The sequence below is a fragment of the Trachypithecus francoisi genome, unplaced genomic scaffold, assembly GCF_009764315.1.
Source record: "Trachypithecus francoisi isolate TF-2019V2 unplaced genomic scaffold, Tfra_2.0 Lachesis_group11, whole genome shotgun sequence".
Classification (NCBI taxonomy): Eukaryota; Metazoa; Chordata; class Mammalia; order Primates; family Cercopithecidae; genus Trachypithecus; species Trachypithecus francoisi.
Genome location: NW_022681456.1, coordinates 57651051 through 57675666, shown reverse-complemented (window position 1 = coordinate 57675666; position 24616 = coordinate 57651051). Strand labels below are relative to the sequence as shown.

Genomic DNA, 24616 nt, shown 5'->3' with positions numbered 1-24616 from the left:
GCACTGAATGTGTGTCACAGCTCTGCCATTATTGATTGTGGGCAGGTCACTTAGAAGCCTCCATGTCTTCACTTGAAAATGGCAACAATCCTCAGCCTATCATGAAGTTCAAAAAAAAAGTATATAATGAATCTACAAACTAAAAACTGTTAGCCGGGCATGGTGGCTCACACCTGTAATCCCAGCACTCTGGGAGGCTGAGGCGTGTGGATCACTTAACGTTAGGAGTTGGAGACCAGTCTGGCCAACATGGCCAAACCCCACCTCTACCAAAAGTACAAAAAATTAGGCATGGTGGTGCATGCCTGTCATCCAGTTGCTGGCAGGAGGAGGCAGGAGAATTGCTTGAACCCAGGAGGTGGAGGTTACAATGAGCCGAGACTGCACTCCAGCCTGGGCAACAGAGTGAGACTCAAAAAAACTATAAAAATAGGCTGGGCACAGTGGCTCAATGGTTCACGCCCATAATCCCAACGGTTTGGGAGGCTAAGGTGCAAAGTTGCTTGAAGCCAGGAGTCCAAAACCAGCCTGGGCGAGAAGACTGCCTCTACAAAAAAACGTAGAGATTAAGCTGGGCATGGTAGCTTCAGATAGTCCTAGTAACTTGGCAACTCGGGAGGCTGAGGTGGGAGAATAGCTTGGGGGCCCAGAAGTGAGCTGCAGAGAGCCAAGATCACGCCAGTGCACTCCAGCCTGGGCAACACAGCAAGTCCCTGTCTCTTAAACAAAAAAAACTATAAAATGTGAAGGGAATAATGACTTTTTGAGTACAGAAGGTGGTGCCAGCATGAGTAATAGCTGATCTGCATTATCATTCTTACAAAAAGGAAAAATATTTCCTAGGTATAAAAATACAACTGATGCTCTAGGGCAGCCCTGACCAGGGAGACAGTTGCATTTGTCGGTTCAGCTGGCAATAGCAGCGGGAGTGGAGTGGGCAGGGCCTGTGAGACCACCTGGGTTTGTGAAATGGCTGCTGACATTTCTGAATCCAGCAGGGCTGATTGCAAAGGAGACCCAAGGAACAGTGCCAAGTTAGATGCCGATTACCCACTTCGAGTCTTTTATTGTGGAGTTTGTTCATTACCAACAGAGTACTATGAATATATGCCTGATGTTGCTAAATGTAGACAATGATTAGAGAAGAATTTTCCAAATGAATTTGCAAAACTTACTGTAGAAAATTCACCCAAACAAAAAGTTGGAATTAGTCAGGGTCAAGGAACAGCAGGGGAAGAAGAGGAGAAGAAAAAACAGAAGAGAGGTGGAAGGGGTCAAATAAAACAAAAAACAAAGACCACACCACAATACTATAGCCAAAATTCCCAGAGCAAAGAAATATGTGACAAGAGTGTGTGGCCTTGTAACTTCTGAAACTGATCTTAAAACACACAAAGATTTATTGCTCAAAAATTATCCTGTGGTGCCTCAGTAACAGGGGAGGATGAAATTATCATTCAAGGAGACTTTACAGATGACATAACTGATGTCATTCAGGAAAAATGGCCAGAAGTACATGATGACAGACAGCATCGAAGATCTTGGAGAACTGAATTTGAAAATTTGTCTGTAGTTAATGGACTGAACTTAGAGTTGAGAGTTGATATGGCCAAAGGGAGAGAGGCCTTTATAAACATATATATATATATTTTCTACAGTAAAACTGCAGATTGCCCTCATCCTTGGCATTTTCACTGTTCTGTACAAGGCTGCTTGTTTTTATTGCCAAAGTCAAATAAACAGGAGAGACTATCATGCTCATGCATGAATACAATTTAGTTAAATAAAAAATTTTGGTCATCTGGTATTGACTTTTTTTTTTTTTTTTGAGACAGAGTCTCGCACTGTTGCCTGAGCCGTAGTGCAGTGGCGTGATCTTGGCTCACTGCAACCTCTGCCTTCCGGGTTCAAGTGATTCTCCTGCCTCAGCCTCCTGAGTAGGTGGGATTATAGGCGCCTGCCTCCACGCCCAGCTAATAATTTATATTTTTAGTAGAGACAGGGTTTCACCGTGTTCGCCAGGCTGGTCTCAAACTCCTGACCTCATGATTGGCCCCCTCGGCCTCCCAAAGTGCTGGGATTACAGGCATGAGCCACTGTGCCTGGCCTTTCTCTTTCTCTCTTTTTATTTTTTGAAAAACCCAGCAGACTTTTTGTGGGGAGCATTTTTGTTGATTATTTTATTGACCTAAAGCTGAGTGATTTTTTAAAAGAAATTGAATTTGGCTCCCTCACAATAATACGTCTCCTTGCTTCTTTGATGTGATAGTTTTGAGATGGGTGAGAATCTAACAGATTTGTGGTTGAATCTGCTTCGTTGTTATGAAGTCCACCCTATGGGCACAATAACATACTGTTGGTAGGAGGTGTTCGAGCTATTCTGGAGATTATTTGGTAAAGTATACTAAAAGCCTTAAAACCATGTATGTGCACTGTTTGAACCAATAAGCTACTTCTTTGACATTAGAAGACATTAGAGGAAACAATAAGCCTTGCAATAAAACTTAGGGATGAAAGTATTCTTCACAATATGATTTATAATAAAAAATTGCAAATGTTATAAATGAACAATTGGAAAATGGTTAAGGAACTGATGGTGCACACTGTGTGGTATGTTTATGTTTAAAGATGTGGTTTGCATATATGTTTAAAGAATCATATTGTCTAAGATTATTTGGAAACATGTTTGGTAATGTCAAGTGGGGGCACACCAGATACATCTTAGACATTTATCGTCATCATTCTGAGTGGAAGGCCATTCAGAGATGCTAGAGGTTCTTATTCTGGCCATAAATTACATGAGTAAAATTCTGCTAACCAATTAAAAATAATGTACACCCATGCTCAATATACAGTCCTGGAAATAGCAATTGAAATATGTCTTCTCACAAGAGAAAATGACAAGTTTAATGATGCATTAGATGAATTTAAACTTTAAGTCAGGTGCTGCAAATTGGAAAGAAGACTTGTGGTGTTAATGCTGTGGACACTTTTAAGAAACTTAGAATCCGGCCGGGCGTGGTGGCTCACGCTTGTAATCCCGGCACTTTGGGAGGCCGAGGTGGGCGGATCACAAGGTCAGGAGACCGAGACCATCCTGGCTAAGACGGTGAAACCCCATCTCTACTAAAAATACAAAAAAAAAATTAGCCGGGTGTGGTGGCAGGCGCCTGTAGTCCCAGCTACTCAGGAGGCTGAGGCAGGAGAATGGCGTGAACCTGGGAGGCGGAGACTGCAGTGAGCCTAGATCATGCCACAGCACTCCAGCCTGGGCGACAGAGCGAAACTCCGCCTCAAAAAAAAAAAAAAAAAGAAACTTAGAATCCATGAAACCACTGCTTATTGCCATGCAAATTACAATCTTGAATGACTGTTTTTTTAATATAAAGTATTAGAAAAATATAAGATGTAAAATTAAAAAATGAAAAAAATACAACTAGTTATATAATATTGTACTCCACATTAAATGCTAACATTTCTGACAAGTCCTAAGATTTTACCATCTATAAAACATACTAAAATAAAGTTGGTACCAACCGAAATCTCATCTTCTTCATCTGGTTTCCATTCACATTCTTCTTCCGTAGGTTCATAAATTGCATTAATAATCTCAAATCGCTAAAATGATTAAAAAAAAAAAAAGGCTGTATAAAATCACTGGCATCCAAGGTAAAACCAGCGGTTTCTCACTAAGAAGTCTTACAAATTTAACAAATGCATACCACAACTTTATTATTGATAGTTCCTCCAAGTGCCTCTAATAACAATTTCAATGAGAGTTCTAAAGACTAACCTCTTCCAAGTCTGCTTATATTTCCAGACTTCATCTTCTAGAATGTTAAATTAAACAAAGTAGGAGAAAGCATTACCTTATCAAACAGAGGCTGATAGAGAACAGCATACTTCCTTTCAAGATCGTGAACTTCCTCATAGAATTTGGCTTCTATCTGTGCACATTTAACTTGCAGGTTTTTGAGAGCATTCACTCGTCTTTTAACTACCCTAGGCAGGCTGAAAGGTTAGAAATCAGTTACACAGCATCACACTAAAACGGAAGTCACACTTCTTTTGTCATATTGAAACTGAAGCATTGGAGTTAGTGAATGATAGGTTTTTTTATCTGAAGCAAAAGGTGGAGTCAAAGTAAATAAAAATCAAATAGATATAAATATATTGACCCACTGGCTATATTTCAAAAGTAGAAATGTAACTAGGTAAATTGATGAAGAAAATGTAAATCCTATTGTCAACCCTAAATCTTTACCCAAGTTAAGTGCTGGACTTGTCATTGCTGAAGTCATGGACTAACCATTTTAATTCTGAGAATAATGATTACTTGGATTTTTCTTTTACATATATCTCACCTATACTAGTTATTAGGAAAAGGAGAGGAGCATATGTATATCAGGAAAAAGGACAAGATTCCACACACCATTATTATATTTTAGTCTCCATATTTAATTAGGAATTAGTAATCACATTATTAAATAAGAGTGTAACATACTATAAAGAGGAGACATGTATTTTTAAAATAACAGCTTTAGGCCAGGTGCTATGGCTCACAACTGTAGTCCCAGCACCTTGGGAAGCCGAGGCGGGTGGACTGCTTGAGCCCAAAAGTTCAAGACCAGCCTGGGCAACACGGCAAAATCCTGTCTCTACAAAAAATACAAAAATTAGCTGGGTGTGGTGGTGCACGCCTGTGGTCCCAGCTACTTGGAAGGCTAAGATGAGAGGATCACCTGAGCCTGGGATGTCGAGGCCGAATTGAGTAAGATTGCACCACCACTGCACTCCAGCCTGGCTGACAGAATGAGACCCTCTCTCAAAAACAAATAACAGCTTTGATGAGATAAAATACATACACCATACAATGCACTGTGAAGCACTATTTTAATTTTTATTTTAGGTCAACCTAAAATATATGTGTATACCCTATATATATATATGTATACCCTAAAATATGGGGATATGTGAAGGTTTGCTGTACAGATTATTTTATCACCCAGGTATTAAGCCCAGTACCCAATACTTAATTTTCTGCTCCTCTCCCTCCTCCCACACTCCACCCTCAAGTAACCCCAGTGTCTGTTGTTTCCTTCTTTGCGTTCATGAGTTCCCATCATTTAGCTCCTACTTATAAGTAAGAACGTGTGGTATTTGGTTCTCTGTTCATGTGTTTGTTTGCTAAGGATAATAGCCTCTAGCTCCATCCATGTTCCCACAAAAGACATGATCTCGTTCTTTGTATGGCTGCATAGTATTACGTGATGTATACATTTTCTGTATCAGATCTGTCAATGATGGGCATTTAGGTTGATTCCATGTCTGCTACTGTGAATAGGGGGCACTGATTTTTAACAGGTTATACACACTAGGTTTTCAGTCTCCTTAAGAATGATTAAACCTCTCTAATAATAAATGTTCACACTTAAAATGTACCTAACTTTAGGGAATCTATGCAACAGATACAAAATCCAGGTTAGAATTTCCTGCCACAAACTTTTGTGAATCAAATAATGCACTTAGTCACTATTTAATATTATTAGAAATAAAAAACAAACCCTTGAAGATATCACCTTTCTATTTCTGTTAATTTTAAGTAAAAAGCACTACTCTGCCAAGGTGGTGAACCAGCATGGGCTTCTGGCTTTTCTTGCTCCCCCAAAAGGCTAATCCCAGAAACTTTAGAATAAGAATGAAGCAACTACTGAGGCACACACACACTGTAAGCAATTTCAGGTAAGACTGGAGGTTGTGTTTAACTGGTACAGGGTGACCAACAACTTAGGGAGAGAATGGCCACAGTAGGTAGCCATGCGGACAGGCTGGAAGATAGCAATTCCACAAGAAAGCTTTTTAAGTTCTGCTCCTGCCTTGCAACAATCATTGTCTGTCATCTTCACCCTTCACAAGAGCCCAATGCCAGGGTTGATGAAAGCTGCAGTGGTTCAAAGCCCTCAAACATGTATTTGCTCCAATCTAGGAATAATGAATTGACAACCAAAGACGATTAGTCCCCCACCCTTACAAAGCACACCATAAAAATTGCCTGGACTGGCAGCAAACTTTCAGTCTAAGGCAACTAGTGCTGTACTACCTAGGCTCACGCTGTGCCCTTCTCCTTGTCACAAACCTTCATTTCTCCCCAAATATTCATTATTAGGGTAACTGGTATTGCCTAATGTGCCAGAGCTCGAAGAATAACTAGACACTTCAAGGGTACAATTTCTATGAAAGAGTGAAATGATTATCATCTGAAGCAGCATAATTAGAGAATTTAAACAAGAATGTAAATATACTTAGAGATGAGGAAGATTAACAACATGCAACAAGACCAAGAAATCTACAACAGAGTGGGAATGTTAAGTATGAAAAATACAATAACTAAAATAGGCAACAAATAAGAGAAACAGGATAGATTCAACTGAAGATAAAGTCCATGATGTTGAAAAGTTCTACCAGAAGGCAGCATGAAAGACAGATGGAAAATAGAAAAGCTCTGAGATATGGATGACAAAAGTAGCAACAGCTGACAAACAGAGAAGGGGTACAAAATCTTAACATATGAGAATGATACATTTCTCAGAATTAAAGCAATATAAAAATCCTTACTCTGCTTCCTAGACATGTTAATGAGATTTATGAATATCAAAGACAAGAAAATTCTAAAGGCGTCCAGTGAAAAAGAATAACCTACAAAGAAAAAGGAATCAGACTAACAACAGGCATTAAAAGAAACGCTGAAATAAAGAAAAAATAAATTGTAGTTTTTAAGAACTCTGAATTTACTACTTTATAGCCAAACTATTATTCAGATATAAAAGCAAGACAAAAATTGTATCAGGTATACCAGGCTTCAGGTTTGCCACAGTTACTCACTATATATTACTAAAAGCAACTTTTGAGGAAATTAAAAAAAAATTCAGCAGATTCTATGTAAGGTATGGGTGCAGTCAAATATCTTGGTAAATTTCTTGCCTTGAAGGGAAAAATAGAGGGCCAGAGAAAGCACATTTATAAACAATATAAATATTGGTAAATTTAAGATATCAATAGGGGTAAATAAACTTAGATATTAGGTTATAAGCCACTACCACAGTAACAAAAATCAATGCATTAACTTTGGAACCAGCAGAAGATGACTTGATTTATCCAATGGCAAGCTGAAAAGAAGAAAGACCCAAAGTAAAATAAATTTAAAAAGAGAAAGATGGCAGCAATAAATCCAAAAACAATATAACTTTTAAGAAATGCAAAGTCAGCCTTACTAATAATAAAGAAGCAAACACTGAGGCTGAGTGTGGTGGCTCATGCCTGTAATCTCAGAACTCTGGGAAGCCCAGGTGGGTGAATTGCTTTAACTCAGAAGTTTGAGACCAGCTTGGGCAACAATGTGAAACCCCATCTCTACAAAAATAAAAAAAATTAGCCAGGCATGGTGGTGTGTGCCTATAGTCCCAGCTACTTGGGAGGCTGAGGCAGGAGAATCACTTGAGCCCAAGGCTAAGGCTGCAGTGAGCCGTCATTGTGCTATGGCACTCCAGCCTGGAGACAAGGCGAGACACTATATCCAAAAAATAAAAGAAGCAAACATTGATCTAGAGGAAGAAACAAAGACGAAAAGATGAAAAAAGACATACTAGGTTAAAAGTTTAAAAAAAAAAAAAAAAAGAGGCTGGGGTTGATGGCTTATGCCTGTATACCCAGGACTTTGGAAGACCAAAGTGAACCCAAGAGCTCGAGACCAGTCTGGGCAACACAGGGAGACCCCATTTCTACAAAAATAAAGCCAGGCACGATGGTATGTACCTGTGGGTCCCAGCTACTTGTGAGGTTGGGGTGGGAGGATCACAGTGAGCCATGAGTATGCCACTGCACTCCAGTGTGGATCACTGAGTGAGGCCTTGTCATAAAAGCTGGGGGTCGTTATTGTAATATCAGACAAATAAAAATTATGGTCCCCCCCCCAAAATTATAAAATACAAAGGAAGACACATATCAGTAAAATGAAACAAGAGAAGAAATGCTCATCACAAATATTATACACCTAATACGGCTTCAAAATATTTCAATCTACAAATGACAGAAAAAACTGTCAGGTCAAACAGACAACCAATAAGCAGAAATAAAGAGAAGCTGTGAACAATACAATAAGCTTGAGCTATTAATTTCAGCATACAGATCTTCACACTCAACATTTACAAAAGTAAGAGTATTAAGGCCATAAAAAACACAAATTAAAAAATAAAATCAAACGAATTACACATTCAATTTAAAAAACTGGAGAGTACCACAGAGCAAACCTAAAAAAGGAGTAACATTAATGCCAGAAATCAGACAGCCACAATAACAAAAGACAGTATGGAAAAGGAAAACCAAAAGCAAAATTAATATTCTAAAAAATTAATAAGATCAAGACAACTAGCAGAATTAAGATGCAAAATACAGAATATGAAAACCAGATTTTTAAAATTATTGTCAACTATGTACTAATCAATTTTAAACCTAAATGTGTACATGTTTAAAATATGAAACTCCAAAACTGATGAGAGAACTTGAATAAACTAGTATGTCAAAAAAAAAAAAAAATCTCCAAAACTCCCCAGGACCTCTACTTCCCAAACTCCAAAGGTACAAACTAAATTTTTAGAAGAGTTCTACCCTAAGAACAGCTAATTCCTATCTTACACAAGTTGTTTCAGGAAATAGGAAAAATAAAAAAAAAGCAGCCATTCATTAGATTAGGCAATTGAAATTTCACTCCAAAAACCAGTTAAGTATTACCACTTCCTGAAAGTTTCTTTATGCACATACATACATGAATGCACACAACACAAGCTCATTTCACTAACAAGTAAGAACTGTAAAATTCAATCACTCAACAATGTATCAATAACACATCATGATTCAATTTACTACAGGAATGCAAGGCTAGTTTGATATCCAAAATAAGTATTTCCAAAACATGTATTTACTATTTACTTAACATATTGAAGGAAAAAGCTCAATAGAGCATCTTAATTTATAGAAAAAAACAAAGGTCAGATTAAAAAACAGTAAACAGGCCTGAATTTAATAGAGATTTTATATTCATTTCCAATATGAACAGAAATAAGACAAAGATGTCCTTTTTTAATACTAATGTTTAACACAGTAGTGAAAGTCCTGGTTATGTTGTAAAGAAAAATATGTGGTATAATGTAATGTGGAAGAACAGAGGTAAAACTGCCATTATTTGCAGATAAAATCTTGTGACTAAGGGGGCAAAACAGAACACATTACTACAATAAATTTAGCAAAATTACCGGATACAAGAGCAACTTAAAAAAAAAACAACAGCAATCCTCTGTAAATCAAGAACAGCCAAACAGAAAATACAATAAAAAAGATGCTATTCACAACAGCCACACAAAATATACAGAAATTAACTTAACCAACAGACTCTATGAAGATAACTTTGAAACTAAAGACACAGAATGTGACCTGAATAATTAGATGTGGATGAGACAATATTAAAAGATATAATTTCTGTAAATCTATAAATGCAATACAATTCCTATCAGAGTTTTAATATTTTTTTTTGCTTGTTGACAACCCTGATAAACTTAACTGTCAAAAATGTGGATGATTGTGTTTGGGGGAGATGTGTGAAAGGATGCAACCTGCCCCACCAAATATTAAGACAACTATAAAGTCATAGTAATTAAGTGTTACAATGACAAGAGACAAAGACCAATAAAACAGAAGAGTGCTGCTCAAAGACAAACACAGGTGTTTACAACTTGATATGCAATGAAGGTAGGTGGTACACCTAAATGTGGGAAGAATGGATTGATTAGTGAATAGTGAAAAAAAAAACTAGCTCATGTCACTGGAGGAAGACCCAAAATAAATAAATAAATAAACCTTGCTCATTAAAAAATGAGGCAGAAAAAAAGGAACTGGAAGTTTACACACACCAAATAGAAAGGTAGACTCTAGAGGGATTTAAGACCTAAATGTAAAAGGTAAAACTATTCAATAGGAAATGTAGCAGAATCCAGGAGGGACTTCTTAAACAGTTTCAAAAGCACAAGCCCTAGGGCAAAATATTTTACTAAAATAAAACTTAACTGTTTACCAGAGGACTCCATGGATAAATTAGTAGAAATGACACATTATTTAGAATGTCTAAAAACTGATAAGGGAATAACATTTGGAATACAAAGACTTTTGCAGAGCATTAAAAAAAAATTGCAATCTCAACAGGAAAATGGAAAAAGGGTACCAATGGGCAACCAAAAAGGTTCAAGCATTATGAAGAAAAGCTAAAAACTCATTAGAAATCATAAAACACAAATAAGACAAAATGAGTCTGTACCTCTTAGACTGATTTAAAAATATAAACAAAAACACTACGAAGCTGGATGGTGCCAATTGTTGGCAGACATGAAGATGAATCCATCTTCTTGCACTGGGTACAGTATTTCTGGAAATCATGCTGGAAGCACAATGCTTAAAGGCTTGCATACTCTATGTAAGTGGCACTCCCACTGCTGAGTACACATCTCAAAGAAATTCTCACACAGTTCCTTTACAGGCCATGTAATTGAATTTGTGTTGATAAAGGAGTCCATTGTAGGAAAAGCAGATAATAAAACACAGAGAACACACACCACACAGAACTAGACAACATTTAGAAGCTACTAACTATAATTAACATATAGATAGTAACCTGAATGGATCTTAAAATCACAAAAAAGGTTTTTTAACGTGTAAGCTGCATAAGATATTCATGCTATTCGTAATGATTTATGTCACCAGTGAAATAAGAAATCTGTATTTCTTCTAATTCTGTGCATTTCTAACATACCTCTAAACAAATCTCTGAAATGCTTAAAATCAGTATACTTCCTATAAACTTGAACCAAAATAAACTTTAAAAGACCAATGTAAACAGGTGGTACTAAGCACAATTTTAAACTTCTAATAATCCTATACTGGATACTAGCAGACAACAGGTTTCCACTACTGCATACCTAAATCCTAGATGGTCTTAAAAACAGATACGCCTACAACGTTGATTGATTATAGAAAGATAAATAAGGACTACGGAAAAGGAGAACTTGTACCTTTCAATGTATCCTGTTGGTGTTTCTACCAGACCATCAAGTCTTTCTTGAAGGGCTGCAAGAATCTGAGGATTTTGCATCATCTGAACAGTTAGCTGACGTGCTTTAAAAAAAAAAAAAAGGGCATCGAAAGAAGGATTTTATGAAAATGTATTATGCTTTTTTAATTTAATAGGACAATCCAATCTCATGAAGTTTTCCTAACTGGCCCATAAATTGCTGGTGTATCTAATGAGTAGAGACGGGCAGGGCAAGCTAAAGAGAATACACTCTAGGAAAACCCAATGTTCAGGAATAATTCAGATTCCTAATCTATCCCTAGTCAAGGCATTTCTCAAGGTCATTGCCACAACTACTATGAACAGTATCCTTCCTCTTCCTGGTATCTTGTGTTTCACCCACCTTGCATTTTAGGAAGCTCAAAGCTTCATTCAGATGCCTATCTATGACTCTTGACAGTCCTTTGAATGCAGACAACACATATCAGAAAAACTGCAAATATATTGACAGTTTTAGGCCCAGGAGAAAGGTGAAGTGAATGATCTGAATGTTTATGTTTGATGCTTGTGTAATGTATTTCTATGTGTATGAATAAAGTTAATAGTTGACACAGTCAACAGTTGCAACTGAAGCCAAACAAAATGTGGTTATAAATGGCTTTTTAAAAACATAATCCAAATATACACTAGATTTTTACAAAACAAATTACGCTACTAATCTTCTCTTCATCATCAATACAGTTATTAAACAAAGTGCCATAAACTTAATTTTCCCAATTATGTTTTTGGAGGTCAATTTACTTCTGATAATAATTCAATTATTGGATGTGTACAGCCAGGATAACCAATATAGATTTTTAAATATCAGTATTGGTCACTGAGGATACAGTTCTGTATCCGTTAAGAAAATGTTACAAAATGAAAGCTGAAGCTATTAATACAAGTTCTGAAGTCTTTTCACAATTAACTTCCACCTGGCTTAAAAATGAAAAGCTGAGTCATCAGGTACCTTAATATTCTTGGCCCAGATCTACAGGACATACCCTAAGCAGTACAAGCCCCCACCACCACTCCTTTTAAAAAGTATCTGCTAAAATAAATTGTGAATATTATCTACATTTAATAAATGGCTTTTCTGCTTGAAGGAGTGGATTTTTAAGAAGACACACACTACATGTTCTCTATATAATTAAACACTAAACATACTGTTATAAGCACCACATCACGACCTGTAACATTTTTAAATTCAGACAGAACTCATGGGCAGCTGTTTGACATAGATACACCAAGTCGCTCCAACAGTGCAGGATGCAAACAATGACTTTTGAGTTGCTGTATCTTTACCTACCCTCTCCTTTCTCTCTCTCTCGAACAAATACACACACACACACACACACACACACACACACACACAGTTTCTAGAGGTATGGACCAGTAGATAAAACAGGACAATGAGAAGGGTCCAAAAAAACAGACTGGTACTTCTAACTACCCTCTAGTAGACATGTGCCAGCAATCATTGGCTCCTGAAGTAATTTAAAGTAATACCTTTGATTTTTGTTTCTTCACCAGTTTCCTCTTCTTCTACTTCTTCAACATCATCCAAATCTTGATCAAGTTCAGACTGTTCTTTGCTATAATATCATAGTATCACACCAAGGTTCAAATGTACCAATTACCAAAAAAAATTACAGAAAAACTTAAAATTCATTTTCAAAATTAGTATCTCTTTCAAAGACATGAAATAGGAAATTCAAAAGGTAATTCCGTTTTCTAACTTCACATGTAAACAAGTACAAACCGGAAGTGCTTAAACTTTCATTAAAAGCATCTGGTCAAATGTGAAGTTTATACTTTTCAAGCTTTATAAAGTTGGTTTTGTAGGTTTTTGGGGAATGTGATGTCAACAAGTATGTGCATTCAACCCAGTATCTACTGATTTTACTTTTTCTTCTTAGTAGCAACATCCTCATTTTATATGAGATGGCAACATACCAAGCTAAAAGTCTACATTTCCTAGCCTACCTTCAGCTAGACTATTTTGGCAGCAAGATAGAAAAACAGAAGTGCTGTTTTTCTTTGAGGAAGTATCCTTAACAGGAAAGTAGACAGCTGGGAAGCCTTTATCTTAATCCCTTCTCCCCGCTCCCACTTAGAATATTAATGTGATTGCTCCAGCTCCAGCAGCCACACTGGACCAGGAGGCATCCTAGCAAATGAAAGCCACCAGCTAAAGAAAAAGGAGTAAGGAAAAACAGAAGAATCCTGGATCCCTTATGGCTGTGGAGCAACTATACCAGCTTATACTATCTTTGGACTTTCCTTTTCTTTACTTCATAGTGGAGGTTAAGAAAGAATAAAGTGAAGACTTCTGAGTCTAGCTCTTGTTTAGAACAAAGCCAAGATGACAGCACCATTCAAAGAGAAAGTTAAAGAGCAGTAAGATAGCATCCTTCTCATTTCATCTTAAAAAAAAAAAAATCACCAAAAATTAAATTTTTGAAAATGAGATTACATCTAGCATTAGAAAGGAAAATAAGGATTCCAAAGTCAATATAAAAGGTCATTGTACAATTCCTGTGTGAATTTTTTTTTTAACATTTGGATTAGAAATGTAGTTGCTTTTGTTTAAATTAATTTTCCATAGGGACAAATGATGACTTAATTTTCATACAACTACAGAAAAAAATCATCTGTACTCTACCAGCATAATTTAAGTTCCTGTCAACTAAGGAAAAGAATTCAGTCTTCAGAAATGATACATATTATTTCTGAAAGCTTTTTTTTTCTTTTTTGAGACAGAGTCTCACTCCACCCAGGCTGGATGGAGTGCAGTGGCACAACCTCGGCTCACGGCAACCTCTGTCCCCCAAGCTCAAGCAATTCTTGTGCCTCAACCTCCTGAATAGCTGGGACTACAGGAGTGCGCCACTGCACATGGCTAATTTTTGTATTTTTAGTAGAGACAGGGTTACACCATGTTGGCTGGGCTGGCCTCAGGTGATCCTCCCATGTTGACCTTCCAAAATCCTGGGATTACAAGCATGAGCTACCACGCCCAGCCTATTTCTGGAAGAACTTTGATTTAGTATAAACTTTAAGTGTTTCATAAGTATACAGACTTAAGGGCCACTGGTTACAGATAATTGGAGCAACTCCTCCTCTAGTGTCTTTAATCATTTATTGAACATCTATATGTAAAGACTTTAAAACAGCTGTCCACAAACTATGTCCATGTGGCCAAATCCAGCCCACCCTACTATTGTAGATAAAATTTTATTGGAACACAGATGTACTACATGTATGTATTATCTGCTTTCACACTACATCAGCAGAGTTGAGTACAGTCATCCCTCAGATTCTATGGTGGACTGGTTCCAGGAAACTTCCCTACCAAAATGCTGGGATGTCCAAGTCCCTCATATAAAATGGCACAGTAACTGCAACTAATCTATGCACATCCTCCTGCATACTTTAAATCACCTCTAGATTACTTATAATAATACTATATACAATGTAAACGTTATGTAAATAGCTGTATTATGCTGGGCCAGACGAAGTGGCTCATGCCTACAATCCCAACATTCTGGGAGCCAAGGCAAGAGGATCACTGGAGGCCAGGAGTTCAAGACCAGCCTGAACAACACAGTGAGAATACTCTATTAAAAACAAAACAAACAATAGGTGTTATGTTCTACTGTTCATTTGCACTTATTATTGTGCTATCATATTTTATTGTTTTTTACCCTAATATTTTCTATCTGCAGTTGGTTGAATTCATAGATGCAAACTGAACCCACAGACACAGAGGGCCAACTGCAGTTAAGAGAATCATGTGGTCCAAAATGCTGAAAATGTTTACCACCAAGTCTTTTACAGAGGAAGGTTTACTGACTCTGGTTTTCAAGAACAAGAATCCCTTCTGACTTCCACCCTCCCAGGACTAACAGGCATCCAAAATTAAATAATAAGGAAGAGGGAAATCAAGCTGTCACAACCAATTTGCTCTTTTTAAAGTTTAAAATGAGAATTTCAAAGTTAAGATGGCAGATACCACAAACTCATCTGATCTTAATCCCTAAAATCTACACTAAAATTATGATAAAGGGTTTTTTTGTTTTGTTTTGTTAGCAGACTAACACTGAAATCAAAGAAACAAGGGCAGCAACATTTTGGAAGCTGGAAATCAGACAGGTGATAATTTCATTGAGAGAACTGAAATCTAAGATTAGCAGTGGGGAAAGCTGAGAAGCAGCCCAATCACAGTCTTCAAAAGGATAAGAACTGGTGGTACCAGGTACATTTCTAGAACTAGGGCAAGGGGTGGGGCAGGAGAGAAGGTGGCTAAAACAAGAAAGTAAAAACTGATAAGCAGTTAAATCATTACATCTTCTCTACACTAGCAGACATACTCAGTTTCCTCTCGGAAAGGGTAAAATTCAGAACTTGGACTGGAAGACAACAGACACAGTTAACAGTATCAAAGATACAGGACTATGTGCACATTAGAATGCTAAATGTAGAGCCTCCTCTACATTTAGAGAAACACCAGAGGCCAGATCTTTACCCAGACACTGTTCAATGATTAATCTGACTAGCCCAGAAAAAAAAAAAAAAAAATTCTAACACTGGGGTTTCTAACAAATGCCCACTCTGGTGATCCTACACTGAAATCCCAAATTAACGAGCCTCCCTCTTCAACACTCAAATTTTCCAATCAATTTTCTTTTTTAATCATCTCTGAATTGTCCCTGCACCCCACCCAACCCAATCTTAATGAGCAGCCAACCAAGTATTGATTTATATTTTAGGAAAGCGTCTTAGATTGAGACCAAATGAGGGAAAGAAAATGTAAGAGCAAATGGACTATAAAGATGGAAGAAATATCCAGACAAACGAGATTATCATCAGTGAAACAAGGACAGGATGCTAAAAAAAAAAAAAAAAAAAAAAAAAAAACAGGAAGAATAAAGCAGGTCTTGGAAACTAAAACAACAGAAATCTTAAAACTCAACACGAGCTGAAAGTCTTCAGTTCTGCCTAGAAAGAAGAGCAAAGAGACAAAGATGGAAAATAGGACAGAAGATCATGAGATGACCAATTCAACACAGAACACCTAATAGTAGCTCCAGAAAGAGACAAAATAAATGAAGCAATCACAAAGTTAAATCAAGAATATCCCTGAAACTAAAAGCCCCTGAATTGCTGCACTAAAAGGGTCCACCACTGAACATGTAACGTTAAAAGAAAAAAACAATAATGTGAAAATTTCAGAACTCTGAAGCCATAGTAGCATCCAGAAAGAAACGTATATAAACTGTAACTGTATTTATTTCTTAATTATCATACACAAATAGTTAATTACAATGACTCTGAACTTCAACACAGCAACACTGGAAGCAAGGTGACAATGGAGCAATGCCTTCAAAATTCTGAAGAAAAATGATTCCCATCTTACTATCCTACACCCAAACTATCCGGCATAAAGGTAGAATAGTCGTTTTGTGTCATGACATGTCTTAAAATAATTTACCTCCCTTGTACTATTCCAAGAAGGTACTAACACACCAAGAAAGCAATGGGAGATTTGGCAAACAACAAACCCAAGAGGAGAAACAAGGTGAAAACTCAGGAAGATAGTAAAATAGATCCAATGACAGCCATGTCACCAAGGTTAAGCAATCCAAATTAGAAGTGTGACACAGGAGACGATCATTTTGAGAACTATAATCACTAAAAATGCTGTTTCCACTCTTCTGGTTTTTTTAATGCTGAAGACAGAATGCATAAGCCACTCATCTGGTTTTTTTAATGCTGAAGACAGAATGTGTAAGAATGGCCCAAATTCTTATTAGTACTTCTATGTGTTGATCTTGTACTGAAGTTTCCAGCCCTCCCACTATCATTCGCTGATGCCTACAACAGTTATGGAAAATCATTTAGCATCCCCTCACTCCCAAGTGCTCTATTTTAACACAGGCTACTGTAAAATTACATGCAACAAATCCTGTGCACCTCATCCCATTCTTCCTGACCCTGTTTCTGTAAAACATCCATCCACATTAGAATCCTGCCACATGCCAACTTGATTAAACCTATGCTTCCCAGGACACATGACCTTGCCCAATACTTCTCCATAAGTCTTTATAAAGCCTCAGAAAACTTGAGGCCAGACTATGACCCAGATAGTCTTTTTTCCTTGTTATCCTGATCTTAGAGCCTTTATTCAGATTTTCAAAATTAAACACTGGTTGAGAATTTATCGGTGGTAAAGCTCTAAAGGAAAGCAAAAAAAGGAATTAGCAAAAGCCAGGATAGCACTTATATGTCTGCGAGGGAAAGGTGCAAATGAGAAGGGGCACACAAGGCTTCTGATAGTAATGTTCTATTTTTAATTTGTCTTAATATTCCTTAAGCTCTACATATAAATACATTTTATACATATTTTGGGTGTTTGGTACATTACAATGCAAGCAGTAAAATCTCTGGGAAATATATACAATAAAAATGAATTCTGCAAGTATTTATAATCCATTATCATGCCCCGCACTTTCTTAAAAACAGTGACAAATGGTTTAGTATATATGATGGTTTTGAATATATGATCATAAATATACTAATGATCATATATTGTATATTTTATCTTGAATACACTGCACTAGCCTTTTGTAAAAGTAGGTACTAAGCATTAGTAACTACATTTTCATAATATATAATTCATACTACTTGCTGTTAAGAACAGAGTACAAAGTGATGCCAAATCTTGGAAAAAGAACCAACTCTCTGCCACTTACTTGTCAATGTCTGCCATGTTGTAAGAACTCCAAATATCTATGGAGAGAAACATCAATGTTAAAAAAAAGTATATGATTTATTAAAAAAAAGAAACCAAAACCCTTTAAATCAATACCATGCTGAAAACTATCCCAAGAAATGTCTATTTCCTTTAAAATACCATCAGTGTTAAGAATAAAAACTCATGGAACATGCAAATTCTTCCTTACTAGTAACAAAAGTAATTTTTCAAAGGATATTACTTAAAACAAGGAAAGTTACCACTAAGCTTTTAGAATCTGTTGTATATAGACTATGATAATAGCACCATTGGTTAAAAAAAAAACTAACATTTGCTAGAATCATAGGAAAGGAACAGTACAAAAGGATCTTCATTCAAATTCAACAACCAAGAAAGGTCAATTTCTGCTTAAATTTTTAGACTACTTAGCATCTTAAACAAATCCATTTCGTATTTAGCAATATTCATTTTTATGTAATTCATGTTTAAGAAAACCAAAACCTGACGGCTACTGTACTCACTATGCCCCCTACATCTCTTTTTAAAGAAGATTTAATCCTTGGATCAAACAGCCATTTAGACTATTTCAAAAGCTGTGGGTTCCAATCTTAATGGCAGGTAAGCCTTCCCTCTCTCTCCAAATGTACATGTACCTCATGTTAGATAACTGATAACCACCAACCTCCAGCTTCCCCTAGATATGCTGGGGACATTGTCAAGACTTGTGGTTACCAGACCTGAGTAAGTTTACTGTTAAGACTGACCAGAGGACATCCTAAGTTCCTTCTCACTAAAAGATTAGTATGAACCTGGAGAATACTGCTTTTAGAAAAATCTTAAAAGTAGATGTGCTATATTCAGGCAGCAAACAATGGTAGAATGCCACAGGTAATCTACAGATTACAAAAAAAACTAAACCAAGTTTTGATAGAATCCACATTAAAATCAAGTTTATCTTCTTAGCCAGGCACAGTGGCACAAGCCTGTAGTCCCAGCAGCCCAAGAGGCAAGATCATTTGAGCACAGGAGTTCAAGGCCTGCCTGGGAAACACAGCAAGACCCTATCTCTAAAAAAGTAACAATAAATAAATAGAATCAAGCTATCTGGTAAAAAAAAAAAAAAAAAATCTTAGTACATATTTAATCCACAAAATCCTGCATGTGTTTACTTTCATAGCAACGTATTATGCCTATGAACAAAGAGTTGCAAATGGAAAAGATTCTGATTTTAGCAGTTAAGTGCTAATATTTGGGGGAAACAGCATTTTCCCTTAGTATCTTATAAAGAATTATATAGAGTAATTATAAAGAAAATTTTTCTTCCTAATATATTTAACTCTGTAAATATTTTGTATTTGTTGTAAATAATTCCTAATACTGATGAATTTTTCTAGTGATGCTGAGTAATGAGTCAGCACTTACAAAGTGTTTAGCAATTATGAATACTAATCAAAAATAAGAAAAATATTGAATCTCTGACATCAAAGAAATGCAAGTAGGATTCCAGTTTGTCTATCACATCATCAATAATTTCCTTTTAATACCGAGAAACTTGTGGTGCACATGCATCCTTATTTCTGGCTATTGTTCTTTCTGGAGAGCAATCTGACAATAGGAATATCAAAAGTCTTGAACATGTCCATCTCAGCCAGGCACCGTGGCTCACACCTGCAATCCCAGCACTTTGGGAGACCAAGGTAGAAGGACCGCTTGAGGACAGGAGTTCAAGACAAGCCTTGGCAACACAATGAGACGCTGTCTCTTAAAAAATAAAAATTAAAAAAAAATACGTCCATCTCCAGATTTATTCACTTATGAGATCTACCATAAAAAAATTACAAAGAATCTAATGCCTTTGCTTTCCATGTTCACCTAGAAGGTTCTTCCACAGCTCTAAACAAGTCTTGCACATCCTTTGACTCTCAGTTCAAAGTTTCACTCCCCAGAGATGCTTTCTCCAACCTGCAGATTCCGGTTAAGTAAGATTTCTTGGTTGTACACACACTCCTAAAAAGCCTTCTTTCCACCATAAGATGTCTCAGTCTGTAATTATAAATTAGGGTGACCTATGGTCTGTCTCTCCCAACTGACAAGATTCATGATTACAAGAATTAAATCTGATCTTGCCAATCACAGTGTCTCTTCTTTGGGGTAGCACACAAAGCTTATTATAAACTTAGTACTATAATGGAATGTGCATAAATGGAATGTTTGGCAGTCACAAATGAAACATATCTGAGTTGATATGAAGGAACACCAAAGCAAGGTAGAGAATGTATGCCAAAATCCCATTTGGATATGGGGGAAAAAAAAAAAAAAAAAAAATATATATATATATATAAAATCTCCACTCATATATGCACATGCTTTAATATAAATAAAACCTTTTTAAAAACATACACCAAAAATCTAACCAGAGTAACCTAATAAGAAAGACGGGACTGGGGGTAATGAGAACTAATTTCCCATTCACCATTATGGTCATGTGTGGATTATATGTTCTGAGAAATGTGTCTTTAAGTGATTTTATTGTTGTTCAAACATCAGAGTATACTTACACAAACCGAGATGGTATAGCCTACTACACACCTAGGCTATGATACAGACTATTGCTCCCAGGCTACAAACTTATACAGCATGTGACTGTACTGAACACAGTAGGCAACTTTAATGTAATGGCTAAGTATTTATGTGGTGCATGACTGCATTTGGTTTTCCAGTACACAGATTTATATAATAATTTCCAATACACAAATGTATTCTGAAATTTTCTGGGTTTAATATATAGTGCCTAGTAAACTCAGCAATTGTCAAAAATAGAAACAAAACCCAAAACTTCCAAATCTAATTTTTTATAACATTTTAATGTGTTCACAGAAGAATGGCTACATTGCTAACCTCAATGTCCATTTGCAGCATTATATTTATAGTTTAAATTCTTAAAATGAAACTTTATCTTTAGTAAAGAGGATCCAAGACAGAACATTTAAAGAACATTAACAGGAGGGATTTACTCCTCCAGAGAAGGCTGATCTAACCTGCCCATTCTGGCTACACTGTATTTCTTGGTTGTAAGATAGACCTAATTTTCTAGTCAGTTGTAGTCAGATCATTTGGGCTGACATCAACTTTGTAGCAATCCACAAACTAAGGCAAACAACCTCTGGCTCTATTTCATTATCTATATAAAGTAGAAAAATATCTGAGGGAGTGGGACCCAAAAATCTGCAGTCTAAACAAAAAACTCAGCTTCTGAGAGGTGGTTCTCAGGTAGACCACATTGACAAACACAAGTTTAGGTTGATACCTGTGTTAATTTTTTTCTGTAGTTGACATTAAATAAAATCAGTGAGAATCTTATTTGTTAAGACATTAAATTGCATTCCAAGATCTCTGTGAAAAACTTTCATTCCTGAAAGCAACAAACTAGATTATGCAGATCAATTCTACCAATGAAAAATACGGCTGGACACAGTGGCTCATACCTGTAATCCTAGCACTTTGAAAGGCCAAGGCAGGCGAATTGCCTGAGCTTAGGAGTTCAAGACCAGCCTGGGCAACATGGTGAAACCCAGTCTCTACTAAAACACAAAAAATTAGCCGGGCGTGATTGCGCACACCTGTAATCCCAGCTACTTGGGAGGCTGAGGCAGGAGAATTGCTTGAACCCAGGAGGAGGAGGCTTCAGTGAGCCGAGATCACATCATTGCACCCCAGCCTGGGTGAGAGCGAGACCCTGTCTCAAATAAAAAAAAAAAAAAAAGAAAGAAAAATAATTAAAAATACAGACTTTTTTAACAAAAACATTTTGTTAAAAATCTTAAAAGTACCGAAATATTAACAAGATAGTAAGGAATTACCAGTCCAAAACTGAAGGCAATACAGGAAGTAGAAGGAAGGCACTTGCGCACTAAGGTCAACTGCCAATTATCAGCAATGTGAACTCTGGTTTTAACCAAAGTTAAAATTCTGGGCCTGTCCAAGATGGGTATCTTTATGGCAACTCTCCCAAATTAAGCAGGAACCCCAAAATGCTATATCCTCAAGAATAAATTCATTCTCCTGGACAAACAGCCCCAATTTACCTCATCTATATTGCCCTCCAAACCCCAACCTATGTACTTAAAATGATCTGTCCCTGGTATATTTAGACACCTGCACATCCAAATATAAATGAAAGCTTCCTTCTAGACCTTAAAAAATTCATACAAGTAATTTTTACAGCCAACAGGAGAAACAGAAAATAAAACAGAAATCAATCCTACACAAAGACTTAAATACTGTCATACAGACTACAAACAAATATATACCTATAGGCATAGTAAGCCTGGTTGTCTTTGATCTAAGTTTAAAAAAACATTGTCTGCAAGGAAGTCATCTATTAAAGGTGATGTTAACAAAATTTGTAAAACTAGAACTTCCAGAAATAAAAATAACTGGAATCAAACTAAATGGGCTGGCTTAAGAGTAAGATAAACAGCTGAAGAATTAAGTGACCTGAAATGAAGCTTAGAAGAAAACTTTCAAAATATCGCAGAGCCACAGAATCCGAAGGACTGAAAATACTGAAATGAAAAGACATTTTAGGATCCAAAAAAGCCTAATGAAGACTTCATACAAGTTCCAAGAGCAGGAGGATGCAATATTTGAAGAAGTTAATATGCAAGAATTTTCCATTTCCTTAAGTGATGAAAGACACCAATCCACAGATTCAGGTAACCCTACAAGTTAAAACCATGAAATAAAGAACCCATATATATATATGGTTTATTTATCCAACTCGGGATATATCAGTAAAAAGGCAAGATAGCAAAAACAAATTCATCTCAAAAGCACACACAGAAAAGGTAGATTAACTTCAAAGCCACAAAAAGACTGACAGCTGTCTTCTCTTCAGTAAGACACCAAAAGACAACAGAATCTTCTATATGTTCTAATATGTTCTATATGTTCTATATGTTCTAATCTTCTATATTCTAAGGCTCTTAGAATACTATCCCCAACCAAAACATCTTTTAAGAATGAAGGTGAGGCTGTGTGCAGTAGCTCACATCTATAGTCTCAGCACTTTGGAAGGCTGGGTCAGGAGGATCACTTGAGGCCAGGAGTTCAAGGCCAGCCTGGGCAATATAGATCATCTCTACAAAAAATTTAAATGCCTGTTGTAGTCCTAGCTACTTGGAAGACTGAGGCAGGAAGATCACTTGAACCCAGGAGTTTGAGGTTACGGTGAGCTATGATCATGCCACTGCACTTCAACATATCTCCTTAAAAAAAAAAAAAGTAAAAGTTTCAGAATAAAACACTAACCAAGGTAGCACGTATTGTCAGGAAAAAATAGACTTCAAGGAAAAACATTAAGAGATAAAAAGGTCACTTTATAATAAAAAATTCATACATATATGGTGTATATAAGATCTCAAAAGACATAACTGACCCTAAAAACATGCTTGAAGGCATTTTTTCTTTTTTTTTTGGAGACAAGGCCTTGCTCTGTTGCCTAGGCGTGATACAGCTCACTGCAGCCTAGACCTCACAGGCTCAAGTGATCCTCTCACCCTCCCACCTCAGCCTCCTGAGTAGCTGGGACTACAGGTATGCATGCACCACCACACTCAGCTAATTTTTAAAAATTTTTTTGTGAAGACAGAGTGTCTCACTATATTGCCTAGACTGGTCTGGAAATCCTGTGCTCCCGCCTTGGCCTCCCAAAGTGCTGTGATTACAGGTGTGAGCCACCACGCCTGGCCTCCTGAAAGCAAATCTTCCTTCCTAAACTGAACTAAAAACAAAGAAAATCTTCCACGGAAGCGGGGAGGCAACTGACTGAACTATCTGGATACATAGAGCTGACATAAGGCTAAGAAACCATTACCCAACTGCAGTCACATAACATTTTAGTCAACCCAGGACTGCATATACAAAAGGTGGTCCCCTAAGATTATAATGGAGCTGATTCATATAAAAGTATGGCACTTACAATTATGTACAGTACATAATACTTGATAAGGGCAATAAATGACTTATTGGTTTATGTATTTACTATGCTTTTTGTGGTTAGAGTACACTCCAACTTATTTTTTAAAAAGTTAAAACTGCCTACAGTATTCAACACAGCAACATGCTATACAGGTTTGTAGCCTAGGAACAACAAACAGGCTATACCATATAGCCTAGGTGTGTAGTAGGCTGTACCATCTAGGTTTGTGTAAATACATTCTATGACATTCACAAAAGGATGAAACGGCCTAATGAAGCATTTCTCCAGAACATATCCCCATTATTAACCATGCATGACTGTATATGTAAACAAATTGTATGTCAGAAGACTTAATGCCCATAACTGCTATACAGCTTTTCCCTAGAGCACAGTGAGATACAAAGTGGAGTGCTTTTGAATTCCATACTGCTATGGTTTGAGTATTTGTCCCCTCTAAAACTCCTGTTGAAATTTAATCCCCTATGTGGCAGCACTGAGAGGTGGGGTCTTTAAGAAGTGATTGGATCATGAGGGTTCCACCCTCACAAATGAATTAATCCATTAGTGGATTAATGGGGACTGGAGATCCGAGTTACTCAGTTAGCACACTCAGCCCCCTCCCCATGTGATACCCTGCACTGCCTTGGGAACCTTCAGAGTCCCCACAAGTAAGGTGCTCACCACATGGGGCCCCTCAATCTTGGATTTCTCAGCCTCTATAACTTCA

General features: G+C 36.8%; 1 protein-coding gene and 1 pseudogene across 10 annotated transcripts in view; one reads left to right on the top strand and one right to left on the bottom strand.

Moving 5' to 3' along the window:
* The window catches only part of NAP1L1 (nucleosome assembly protein 1 like 1), a 40724-nt gene that overhangs the window by 11652 nt on the left and 4456 nt on the right, over positions 1-24616 (bottom strand). For 8 of the 10 annotated variants that reach the window (XM_033221222.1, XM_033221223.1, XM_033221221.1 and 5 more), the window contains exons 2-6: positions 17908-17944; positions 12662-12747; positions 11115-11217; positions 3870-4011; positions 3538-3618 (exon numbers count right to left, since the gene is read on the bottom strand). In XM_033221222.1, the coding sequence (XP_033077113.1) occupies positions 3538-3618; positions 3870-4011; positions 11115-11217; positions 12662-12747; positions 17908-17944 (449 nt within the window). The remainder of the gene's footprint in view (positions 1-3537; positions 3619-3869; positions 4012-11114; positions 11218-12661; positions 12748-17907; positions 17945-24616) is intronic. The other 2 variants (XM_033221228.1, XM_033221229.1) reach the window with 1 other exon arrangement.
* On the top strand, positions 876-1573 carry LOC117090754 (annotated as a pseudogene).